Source organism: Aquila chrysaetos, chromosome 3, assembly GCF_900496995.4.
Source record: "Aquila chrysaetos chrysaetos chromosome 3, bAquChr1.4, whole genome shotgun sequence".
NCBI classification, from domain to species: Eukaryota; Metazoa; Chordata; class Aves; order Accipitriformes; family Accipitridae; genus Aquila; species Aquila chrysaetos.
In genome coordinates, this window is record NC_044006.1 from 57,821,435 (window position 1) to 57,834,223 (window position 12,789).

At 38.3% G+C, this 12,789-nt stretch overlaps 1 protein-coding gene across 1 annotated transcript in view; it reads left to right on the forward strand.

The window, feature by feature from the left end:
• The window catches only part of PLXDC2 (plexin domain containing 2), a 282,907-nt gene that overhangs the window by 214,172 nt on the left and 55,946 nt on the right, over nucleotides 1-12,789 (forward strand). Inside the window, exons 8-9 of the mRNA XM_030009614.2 lie at nucleotides 7,077-7,172; nucleotides 8,079-8,160. Coding sequence (XP_029865474.1) covers nucleotides 7,077-7,172; nucleotides 8,079-8,160 — 178 coding nt within the window. The remainder of the gene's footprint in view (nucleotides 1-7,076; nucleotides 7,173-8,078; nucleotides 8,161-12,789) is intronic.

Here is a 12,789-nt window from a genome sequence, read left to right on the forward strand (position 1 = left end):
AAAAAAACCCCAACTCTACTGCTCCATGTTTGAGTTTTGTCAGTTATTTTTGTACATATCTTGCATTTGAAAGAGACATTAAGTGCAACACAAGCCTAACTGAACAAAAAAATCCTCTCAATTTTCATAAATGCTGAGTGTCTTCGGTGCACTCTGTATGCTCAGCATTCTAAAATTTCAGTATAATAGTCCTAGTTTTATTGAACTAATTTTGGAAGATTTAGAACTAACTATTTATCAGATTTTTTCAGACATACTGTCCAAAACATTAGTAATAACTTTTTTAATACTTCTGAAAGGTGAGTTCTAAAGCCAGGCAAAACTATTTCATACTGAGGAGAGAAAAACATGCTTTTTGATCAGCCATTTCATTTCAAAAGTGCATTTTAATGAGTGCTGAAAAGGATCCTATTGAAGAACCAAGAGCAAAAAGAAAGGATTTGCTGAACTTTTTTAAATGGGGGACCTTGAGCATTTCATACCTATTTTTGTTAAAATACTCCTACATATAAAGGCTTTGCAGTAATACCCCTTTTATCTGTCCCTAAAAGAATACAGGCACCTACATTTGTTCACCTTATCTTTTAAGAGTTAGAGCACAGGGATGGAATATTTTTGGCAGGTGGCTTTCTGCCTGTTTTCTATGGGTTTTTTTTCTTGATCTGCTACTACTGCTTATATAAAGACAATGTCTTTCTTTTCGAGCCTATATGTGGTACTAATATGTTGATGCAGATTGGCCACTATTTTATATTTTTTTTATATATTTGTATAGATATATATGGCTGTATATACTCTAGAAGTGCTTTGGAATGAATGGTGATGTGTGAAGGGAAGCGAATTTTTGCTTGACACTAAGGTTAACAAGAAAAGCCCTAAATTCTGAGGCTTATATGGCAGCAAAATGGCAAAATAAGTCCATCAATTAATTTCAGAGGAAAAGTTTCTGCTTCTTCCAGGTAATTCAAGTGAAGTGAGCCAGGCTCTGGACCACCCCTGCTTCTGATTTGTTCAATAAGTTAGAGGGAGCACCCTGATTTCTTTTCCTTCAGACAGGCTGAACACTTGTACATTAACCATTTTTCCTTTTGTAACAAAGACACTAAGAATGTTTAATAGATGTCTTCCAGTTAGACAACACGTGACTGGTGAAGACAAAGCTGGGAGATAGCTTTATATATTCCTCCAGCAAGTCTTCTCTCCTCCCTTTTTTTCAGCATCTTTACTGTGTCAGGAACGTTGTCCCTGTCCCACCTTCTCTTCCCTCTTCCCTTTTATTTCTTGTTTTTTCTCAGCCATTCTTGGCATTCTGTTCTTGGTCCTTCTTTCAGTCACCTACAGTATCCTTTGCTTTCCCTTCTGCAGACTCCCAAGACCTCTCTCTAATTTCATTACCATCTTTCTTCCCTTACATCTTTCCTTCAGGGTTACTACATTTCTCTCCTTTGTTTCAGTGCTCTCTTCCCTTTTGTCTTCAATTAGCTTTTTATTGTGCATGAAGAAGAAATGAAAAGGCATTTCCTCCAACCCACTATTTTACTTCAGCAATGAAAAAGCCCACCAGTGAGCTTGCCCAGGTTGTGTTTTGTTTTCCACGACAGCATGAAATACACTGGTAAAATGAGAGAGTGCCAGATACAAGGGGTCTACACAGTGAGTTACTAGTCTTGCACTTACAGATAATGGCTGTTTTTCTCCACAATGAGACATACTTCGCCATGATCTTGGCCTCTACTGTATTAGGTACAGGTCTTTTAAGAAATCCATACCTTGACAACCCAACATTTAATGAGACTGAAATTACTCAACAAGACTGTGTACACAAATGAAATTGTAGCTGGGCTATGTGTTAGTAATATTCCAGTTTCAGTGCAATTAGTGCCACTCAATATGTAGCGTAACTCAAGCATATAATTAAGTGACAATTCTGCATGTTATAACTGTTTGCTGAAGATTTCTCTCCAGTTTGTTTACAGGAGTGAGGCCCCTGAAAGAACCTTAGCATTACCTTCCTGAAGGGTAAAAGAAGACTAGCAGTTTTTGTTGTGACATCTATTGTATAAAGGTGCAACACCATCTAGGAAATCGCAAAGTCTAATTTGCTGCTGCCTTACCGGTAACGTTGTCATTTACCTCTGTGCAAAGTAAGCCCCAAAGTTATCACCCTAAATATGCAGTATTTATTCTTGCTTTCCACTAGTGTAACTAATTCCATGGAGTGCCAGCTCCTCCAGCCCTGCGTGTTTGTCTGCTGGCCCAAGACGATTTAGCCAGGCAGCTGTGTTCCTTGGCACTAGGTGCCCAATTCAGGAGCAGAGAGGGAAAGAGATGGGCATGCTGCTAATCTTTGGTGGCATAACAGCACTTCAGGGATGGGTACAAGGTGATCAAACTTTAAAGTGTTCTTGTTTTAGCCAAAGCCTCAACTGGCCATTGACCAGTCTCAGAATTAGGCAGTTCGGTGCATGGTGGCTTAAGGGCGTAAAGCATGGTGGCTTAAGGGGGTAAAGCATGTTTTTTTAGTAACTTTTAAGAGAATGACAAAATTAATACAATTAGGGAATCTGAATTTTGATCTAGGTTCAGACATATGTAATAGTGAATGACCAACAGCAATTGGTGGCCGTTTGATTACAGGCACATTTGATCTCAGTGTCAGTGCCTCGAGAATTAATTAGTTAATACTGACAAGTTTAGCAATATGAAGCTGTTAAAAAGAAAGAACAAAGATTGCTTTGACATTCTGATTCCCTTACCTTTTGTGGTGATGGCAATCGGACACACCAGGCTGGCAAAATATATATTTACATGAAGGTTTTATTCAGCCAGTGGTGTTAAACAACGTCCCTGTCAAGCAAAGCCAGTGGCTGCATGGTACAGCAGCTGTGCCCTACCCTTCTGTATCCCTTATATTTTTCACAAATTGCTTGCAGTGTAAGCTGGATATGTTTCTTAAATTGTTTGCTTTAAATTGACTTCTGCATAATCAAATGCACCCTCTTACCATTTGTGTTTTCTCTATCAGCGAAACTTAAAAAATGAAAGTGCAGCTGTATGAATACATATGGCCTTGTTTAGCAGTTTTTGCTGGGTATATGGCTGATCTCAATTCCCTAGAAATCTTTCACTGACAAAGGTTTTTACTTGTGTGAACATATAATTTAAAAAATCACACTGACTTCTCCAATGTTTTCACATTTCACTGGGTTGCAGGTTTTAGCTGAGGAATGCTGTATTAGGAAAAGTGATTATGTGATGGAAAAGTACCAGGGAGATTGTGCATCTGTTGGACATGTATTTAGAATGGTTTATTACTAGCTACTGACCCTTCAGCTATGTTAGGAAGTCACTAGTGCTATTCTGGCACTGCTCATCTCCAGAGCACTCTCCCTACCTAGTACATTTAGTTAACTCTGGCAGTTCTGTTTCACAGAATATTTATATGCCCTTATTCAGTTTAAAACTACTGTGATAAAATTACATAGACATGTGATAAAACTAAATAGAAGTGTTTTGTCGCACCAGAATCTTGCACATCTATAATTTACCAATCCGTTGCTTAATCCCTTGAAGGGATTCTTTCAATTGGCCTTCTGACCCCCCACATTCTTTCTCTAGGTCACTGAGAAATGTACTTACCTCAAGTAGCTGGTGTTTTCTTCAGCTTTTTCTGCTGGGACTGTACCTTTGTCCTTGTATTCAAAGACAGCACATGTACATGCCACAGAATCAAACTAAAGAACCATTTGGACTGTGTTGTAAATTAAACCAAATGTAAAAAAATAGAATCTGTTATTGAAAAAAAATATTATATCATTCGGTTAAAAAGGGTGTTTGAGATACTCAGACCTACAGAAAAGTAAAATATTTTCATGACTAGGAGAAGAATATATACATATTTTCTGAAATTCAGAACCAGGAATGGTAGTTCAAAAGCATATATGCATGCAAAAAGTCATTTTCCTTTCTTCCCTTCCCTGCTAGACCTGATGTAATGCCTCTTTTCAGCAAAATACCTGCACATGACACTTAAATTTTTGTCTGTTATTACATCAAATTATTTCACTAGTTTGTGTCAAGTTAAGGGGCATACTGAAATACATGGGCTCATAAGTTCTTTGTGACTCTGCCTTTGCACTTGTTTGTAAAAGAGCTAAATAGACAGCATAAGACAAAGAAGAACAAGTTCCACCTGAGTGAAAGGGAGTATGTGTCTTGGGTTGGAGCAGGAGTGTGTGTGGAGCGGTTGAGGGGGAAAGTGTCTGGGGAGAGTATTAATTTTTTCTGTTTATCCTGTTGAGTTTAGCTTTTCTAGCCTGTTTTGTTAAGGGAGTACAGGCTCAGAATTCTAAATAGGAAGGAAAAAGTACATTTTGAGGAGCTAAGCATGGCATGTTTCAAGTCAGACTTTCAAAGGAATCTACACCTGCATGTTTTTACAACCTGGCCAGGCAGATAAATTTGGATGCTCGTGTTTCCAACCACCTGCCTGCAAGTGTATACAAAGCTGTTAGAAGGTGACTATGCAAATACCTCTCTGTGCTTAGGTTTCTTACAGTAGATGGATCCCTCGTATGCAAACTCACCACCCGTGGTTGGCACAGTCTTCTTCCTGAACAAGAAAAGATCAAACCTGAGTCTACCAGGCAGTGGGATTTAATGGGATCAACAGTCATGCTGAATTAGGCATTATTAGAATTTTTTTTTCTTATAACAAACTTAATTCTCTTAAAATCATTGTTTTTTAGAAATTTCATGCACTGGGTAAGATAACAGTGCCTGTGACCTGAGTCACTGATTCTTACTGGATTTTTGGAAAGCCAGAAGCTCCTTACTTCTTGTAAGCCCTATGAGGAGTCTATTAGGAAAGGTTCAGAGTAAACAGGATTATAGCATGCCAGTCTGTACCACTACTGATGAGATGAAATGGAGTTCAGTTAAAGTGCCGACACCTACCATTTTAATTTATGTATTCATTTGCTTATTTTTTTGGACAGAAGGATAAAGATTTCCGTGGAAACAAATCACAGCCTTCAGCATTGGCAGGAGTTCATTTCAAACACATTTCCTGATCACTCTGATTTGGCAGGTGCTTTTATGGGACTTACCATCCTGGGAGCATAAACCTCTCATTGCTGGCAAAATATTTTCCCCACCCCAGCACAAGATTAGCTTTTTCTTGAAAACCCTTTCTGTCCAGCGTGTTTGAAGGACATGGCTAAGGCATTTATTGGGGTAAATATTTGGCACATGCCCATATCTGTCTTTTAACTAGTCAGAGTGACTTTGCAGCTAAAACCTAAAACTACCTCAACTCTAGGTGCATTTCATACCAAAAGAGAAATCTGTGATCTGAAAGGGTAACGCCATAGCAAAGTCAGCTTCAAATAAATGGCAAGAGGAACTTCTTGGCAAAGGTGCTGATTTGGAACTAAATAGACATATTATTGTCTGAAAGCCAGATACTGCCTACCTGTGCCTGGGAGCTTATGCAGTGAGAGAGGGCAGAGAAGCTCCTTCACCTGCAGTGATGCTGGCTGATGCAGGAGTTATCCCACCCAGCACAGCTCTGCTTCTGCTTCCTCATCCCTCTTCAGAGATTACCCTGTTAATTCCAACTGACACAAATAGTCTGATGGTTATTTTCTGTGTGGTGTAAGGGAGTTTCCCGTGCTTGTGCTTTTAGAGCTTGGCCATCCCTCTTTTCTTAGAAAGTCTCGTCCGCTTGAGCCAAGAGGCAACTTAGCCACAGGACACCTTAGTGTACTTTCTCTCTTCCCTTAAAAATTAGTATTTATTGCTTGATTGATTTTAGTTGAGCTTCCATTTTCTGTCTGAAAAATGCTTACAACATCCCTCCTAACAAGAGATTGCAAAACCCACTTCGGATCTGGTGCTATGCTTAACAGCTGGGGAGCCCACATGATCCCACTTCAAGCTGCAGAAACACAGCCTTTATACCAAGCAACAAGGTGTGCCCTGATCCATACAGGGCTGGCAACACAGAAGACCACCTAAGATTGAGTTTGTGGCTGTCTGCAATTCCTTTTCTTCTGTTGCATGTAGACTCAGACCAGCCATTGACCAGAGTAACCTGTTAATCCCTTGTATGTAACCCTTTATTCTTCTCTGGCATGATTCCACAGGGTCAGTGATTGTATCTAGCATTGATTTCAATTAGTTTAACAGGCCTTCAAAAAGGACATAAATCTGAATCCAGCACACCAGGAAATCATCATTATTGTGTCAGATTGGCAGAATAGGCTGTACTTTTTAATTTGCAAATGTACAAGCTTGCCAGTCTTCATCACAGCCATGCACTTAAAATCTGGAATATTCAGAATACATGATAGGATATAGATCTGGAAACTAACAATTATGTGATTTTTTTCACACTTATCTTGTGCTTGGGTCTTACACTTATCCATGCCTTCAAAGCCCGTAAGAACGGTGCATTGACTATATTGAATTTCTGCTTTGAGAAACTTAGGTGCAGTCAGCTTAGGTAAAGATTATGCATAACATTGGCTGTTTAGGAAGACTTGTCTTCTTTAATGGCATAATATGAAAAAAATGTTCTAGTGCATTTAGATGTAAGCTAGCTTGTAGCTAACAAATTTGATTAAGCAATGAAATCAGTTTTCTTTGCACATCTTGACAACAACTGACAAAGTGAGCATATAAAGCATTTCTCTCAAGTCTGTAAGCTGAGAAATGTCTTAGGAAAGCAAGCATCTGAAATATACCCTAAAATGTCTGACAGTATACTCTCCAGAATTTCTGCCTAAATGAATGACTAAGATGCTTGAGAGAACACTCAGCGTTTTCATAATCCTTTACGGGGAATAGGTACCTATTCTGTCAGCTCTGATGGTTTCTCAAGTGAAAAATTCTCTATCTATACCTTTTACATGTTCCTTCATGATGTCTAAAGTTAAAAATATATTCTTGAGAAAAACTGGTGCCATGTGTGCACCTAAGGAACAGTGAGCAATCATTACATCCGCCATTTTTCACAATCTACAGACTGCAAAATAGTAAAGTGTGAAAATATTTTTATTTTTCTTTCCTGGTAGATGTCCGTAGAAGAACAATTTATGAGTACCACAGGGTGGAGCTACAGATGTCAAAGATTACCAATCTCTCAGCTGTTGAAATGATACCTCTTCCAAGTAAGTAAAACATGATGCAGGCAGGAACCAGATCTGGGAGTGACCCCCCACCTAGCAACACACAGGCAATTTTAAATATTTTGTTTTATCTGTGGACTTGAAATCATGGACAGATTAATTTATCCTCTATCAGATTTATTCCCCCATGGATGATGTGTTATCCAGTGCATCCTCATGTATCTCAAGTTACTTTATAGGTATATAGCTCCCACTAGATTTTGAATGAAATCTGTGCCAAATCATTTTTTCAGAAGAATGATTATATTTCCTTTAAATTTGTTTCCTCAAGAAAAAAAGAACAGTTTTCATGCTTACAAGGCAAACACAAATTCTTCTGTGTACTGTGCATCACATTCCAAGGGAATATCACCAAACACATTTTGCAGTTCATCTGCCTCTTTTGTCCAAGGCAAAACTACATTGTTTAGAAACCTCTGTGTTTAAACTGCCAGCTATACTATTGTGAAAAAATGGAAACAGCTATTTTTCTTTTTTCTAATCCAATTATAGTTCTTGCACGCTTTCTTGCCAGCCTTATTATCTGCATTGTGTCTGAATGTTAGCAACACCAAGGAACACTGGAGTGAGGGAAGAAAGAGATTTAAGGAAATACTTAATATTAAGCAAAAAGATAAAAATTTAGCAATGAAACTGAATGAACAGATGTGGAAGTGGGAATATATTTACAAATGGAATACAAATGGAGTCCTACAGATAAAATGTACCTCTGTGCATAGGGTTGTGCAATGCATTGTAATAGCCTGGTTTTAGTGTCTTATTTTGCACATGTGTGAACCTGTTGAGTCCCTAAATATGTATTATCAGAAGATGTATCCTTTTTTGCTTTTTATGAGAATTATTTGTGAGACTAATGTAATAATTTGTGTTTGTTTATCTATGTCTCAGCTTGTCTCCAGTTTGCCAGCTGTGGTCCCTGTGTCACTGCCCAGATTGGTTTCAACTGCAGCTGGTGCAGTAAACTCCAAAGGTAAAGAAACGGATTTTTCTTTTTTTTTGCATGGGTATGCAGCTGTGCTCAAAGGATATCCAAAAACATTGCCCATAGGTTATTCAACACTAGGGGTTGTTATATTTAGGTCTTATATGCATGCATTCACATGAACATACACCTCAATTGCGATCACTAGCAACATATCATTGTCCCATTTCACTTCAGCAAAGAAATTGGGCAAGAATGGTCAAAACAGTTGTTTTGGGGCTTTAGCCCTTGTTCCTATTTCCTTAACCCCACTTGAAAATCCTTTCAAAGGAGAACAAGAAGTAGAAATCATAATAAAATTCATATTTTCTCCCTCTATCCCTGGCTTCATAAAAAATAATTTAACCACATGGAGGTGCAGGGTGGTAATGTAACTATAAAGACGTGCTTGTTCTCTTAACAGTAGTGAGACTGACACATCCAAAGACCCAGAGTCTTTTCTTTTTTAACCCCTCATTATACTTAGCAGTTACTTTGGGTCTCCTCAGCCTCTCACTGTCACACTGATGAGGACAGTCAAGTCAGTAGCAGGAGTGATTTGGACTCTGTGGAGCAGCTGGAGCACAGACAGCAAAATGGAAACTGCAGCTGTAGCTTTTCTAAAAAGTTCTTCAGTTGCTGACCTTCATAGCAAGAATTTATTTAACACCAGTTCTATGACAAAAAATGCAGTATCATACTGGATATTTGTTATTGTGTTGTTCAACCCTAGTGGTTAGGTTCAGAAAAGTTACGTATAAAATTGATGCATAATGAAAGGAAAAAATGCTATCTGCAGTCTAAAACAGTGAAATGATTTTACACCATTCTGAAGAACTGATAAACAGATGATGAACATGGTACAGTGTTAGGAACTTTAGGTCACTTTTATTATGTTTTCTTAAGCTTCTACTCCCTTAGTAAGTCATTTGAGAAGTCACTTCGTTGTCAGTTTCTCTTGCAAAAAACTCTTGAGTAGAATTACAGCTAAATTAAATCATTTCACAGAAGACATATCAAACGTCTTAAAGAGTAAGGTTACTTGTAGAAAATTGTTCCAAGCAAGCATGAAGAGATCTTGCTTGCTTTAGCGAATTTCTTACTTTTGAGTATTGCTTGATTCTCCTTCCATTAATAAATGTTGTAGCACTGAGTTTCTGTTGGCTTTGGTTTGAGCAAGGTCTGTAGCTTTGTGGCCAGAGTTCTCATTTCTGTTTGGATAAACTCAATTATATGGTAAAGTTACAACCTCTTATGAAGAACAGGCAAACCTTGAGATCCTTTGTGTTTTTCTATAGTTTCTGAAGAACTGAGTTTCCTGAGTTCTGGAATTGCTGGAAAATCTGTTTTGCTCACTAAGGCACAAATTCACTGTGGAGATCTACAGAATTTTATCCTTCACCTTTAGCAGGAAGCAACACCAGGCACGTAGTCACACTGTGTTCCCTTCCACATATTTAGGTGAATTTGTGGCTGCCCCTTCACAACTGGCAAGGTGTAATTTACTGCTGAATGATACACAGTCTCAACACACCTATTTCTGTTAAATTAAATTTTGCATGAAAAAAAATCTTGCTTTTCATTTTGCCTGTGAAGATCACACTGCAATTAAAGATGAACCTACTGTGAGGCAGTCCTGCACTGTTCCCCAAAAAACAGCTGGCTCCATGCTGCAGCACGGTTGTGCCTTTAACAAGCTGCAGCAGATAGATTGAACAGTTTTATTGCTGTTAATTAGTCCATTACTGACAGTAGTGAGACTGTCATATCATGCAGGCTGTGTTTGGACATTGTTTGACTAGCAGCAAAAGCAGAAACTGGAGTCAATGTCTTAAAAAAAGGGATGGATCCAAAAAAGCAAACTAAGATTATGCCTCTACATGGGAATTTCAGTAGTTTAAAAACAGTCATACCATCCAATTTTCATCTATAAAGATAAGTGCTATTCAGCCAGGTTTAAGCAAATGGAGAATTGTGTGTAGAATCATAATATAGTTCAGAATGGAAGGATTCACTAGAGGTCATCTAGTATAACCTCCCACTCACAGCATGGCCAGCTGTGAGATCAGACCAGTTTGGTCATGACTTTGTTCAGCTGGGTCTTGAAAACCTCTGAGGCTATGGTTCAGTCCCCTGAACATCTTAATCTTATACTAGATTTTACACTTCATTTTTTAAATTGTTATTTCCTCCTGAAACATGGCTTTGGTGACAACGTCTGTCTCAGGCCCCATTGCCTTTCTTGGCCACTGTTCTCCAGCTTCTGAAATGAGCAGCTTATTTCAACTAATTCAGTCCTACAGAGAAACAGATCTGAAATAATAAGTGGATACATATTTTGTGAAAAGAGGCAATTTGCTTTCCAACATGTGAAGACTGAGCATTTATTCAGTTAGGGTACATTACAGTGCAGGGTCATTGTGATCAGGACTCATTCCTGCCTCAGCTTTGACAATTTTCTGCTCCCTACCAGTTCTGGATACTCTCACCTGCCTTCTAGTCAAGTGCCTCTCTTCTTTTACCTTCTATTCCTCAGCATGTTTATTCATTTTAGGGAGATACAAAAAAAAGCGCCTTATTCCATTCTCAGTGGAGATGTCTGGATCACAGAAGACTACTCAGAATCATTTACTTCAGTACTACACTGTGGTTTTGCTCCCCTCAAAAATAAATTCACTGTGTTAAAATGTTATTTTTGCATGTGATAAAGAAGCACTTGCTCAACAAGAAAACCTCACTGTCCTGGTTAAAAATCATAATGGATGGAAAGTTGTAAGTTCTTTCATCATAGTGCTCCGGCTTTTTCTGTGTGTCACTGCTCTTCAGTCACCAGCCTTGTAAGTCAACCTAGACTTTTCTCTCCTGTTGTGATACACATTGCTCTGCTGCAGCAGAATAAAATCTGCTTGGAAAAACAAGGGCAAAGCATTACATGGAGTATTCATGTAGACATTTCAGAAGTGCCTAGAGTACAAAGAAAATTAATATTTACAGTCCACTTTCAAATGACTGTTCACAGGGGTTTTTGAAGGAAGCAGGAGCAGGTGCTTAGGAGTAATGCCTGAGTAGTGCTTCTGTGTTGCAAAGCTGACTGGACACACTGGTCCAGGAGGTGAGAAACCAAAAGCTGTCTCTCTTGGCTGTAGGCAAAGCCCAGGGTGGGGAAAGCAATTAGCCTTTGGTGCAAAAGCCTGAAGAAGGCTTTGAACTTCATAGTGACAGATTTGCATTGTGGCAATAACCACTGATCTAGTGCTCTGATTTCTGCAGAGCAAAAATGCCTGTTTGCTAGTGAGGAGACTGTTAGGGTGCAATGAGGGTCGGATATGGCTGTAAGAGACAGTGATGTTCCCCCTGTGGAGCCACAGTAGCACTTTGGTACTCTAAAGCAAGATGTCCCAGAGCAAACAGACTTCCATGTGCGTAATAAGCAAACACGTATCCAGGGGGAAACAAAACTCTATACCAATTCTACAACCCTTTTTTCTCAACAAGTTATGACCCCATTTAGCCACAACAACAATACTACCAAGATCAGTATCTTATATATATTTTTCTTCCTTGCATAAAATTTAAACCATATATTGAATCATTCACACAACAAAGTACAGTTGTTGGAAAAATAGAAAGTTTGTATAAAACCTATAACTATACAAGGAAAATTGACCAGCAGAGCCATTGCAGAATAACTGCACTCCCCCATGTGGACAATCTGTGTTGGAATGAAAATAATTTATTCTACAACAGTGAATTGTTTCCTACCTGTAACTCAGGCCCAGCTGCTGTGTAAACTCTGCAGTCTTTGGAGAGGCAGGTTCTTCTTGTAGGTGTTCAGAGCAAAATCCTCTATTCCTGACACTCTCTACAAGCTTAAATCAGTTTCTGATTTCATAAGGGATCATCAAACTATCTGCTCTGAAATCCAGTATGACGTATGTCATACAGTTTCATAATGACTAAGTGAAGGCACATCATTTTCTTTTGACTTCGGCAGATGGAGGATCCCCCTAGGAGCTAATTTTATTTTTAACTATATATGTTTCATAATTGTCCCATAAGTAAAACCATTCCATAAGTAAAAGAGACTAACTATAAATAAGTAAGCTAAGATGGTATCATAGCTTTCTGTTACACAAGGATCTATGTCTATAAAATGCCAGAAACACTTAGCATTTGTCTCATAGCAGTCACCTGTGGCTGAAACTTGGATTATTTGCTCTTCATTATCTCTGACTTCCCAGCATGTAAAAACTGGGAGAATTCATTAATGTTAGGCATGTTTATATCATCTTTTCATGCTTCTGAAAATGTTTATATACTCTAGGCACTTGGTATACCTTGCATGTTAGAGATGTCATTTTCTAGGAAAGTTTTTGGAAGCTTTAAGGCAACTTTGCTGTTACTTTATAGGTTCACTTTGTACAACTTGCTTGCATTACTGGAATAGTAAGTTTCCTTGGAAATATTTGAAGTAATTGCCCAAGAAATGAATTGTGTTCATGAACTTTAAAAGAGTTGGCACTGAAATAGAATGGAAGTATAATGCTTAAATGATCAAGGAATTTTTAAAAGCCATCTTTATACAAAGTTTTGAAAAGATTTATGTTCAGATTCTGTAGATATTGATGGGTTTGTTTA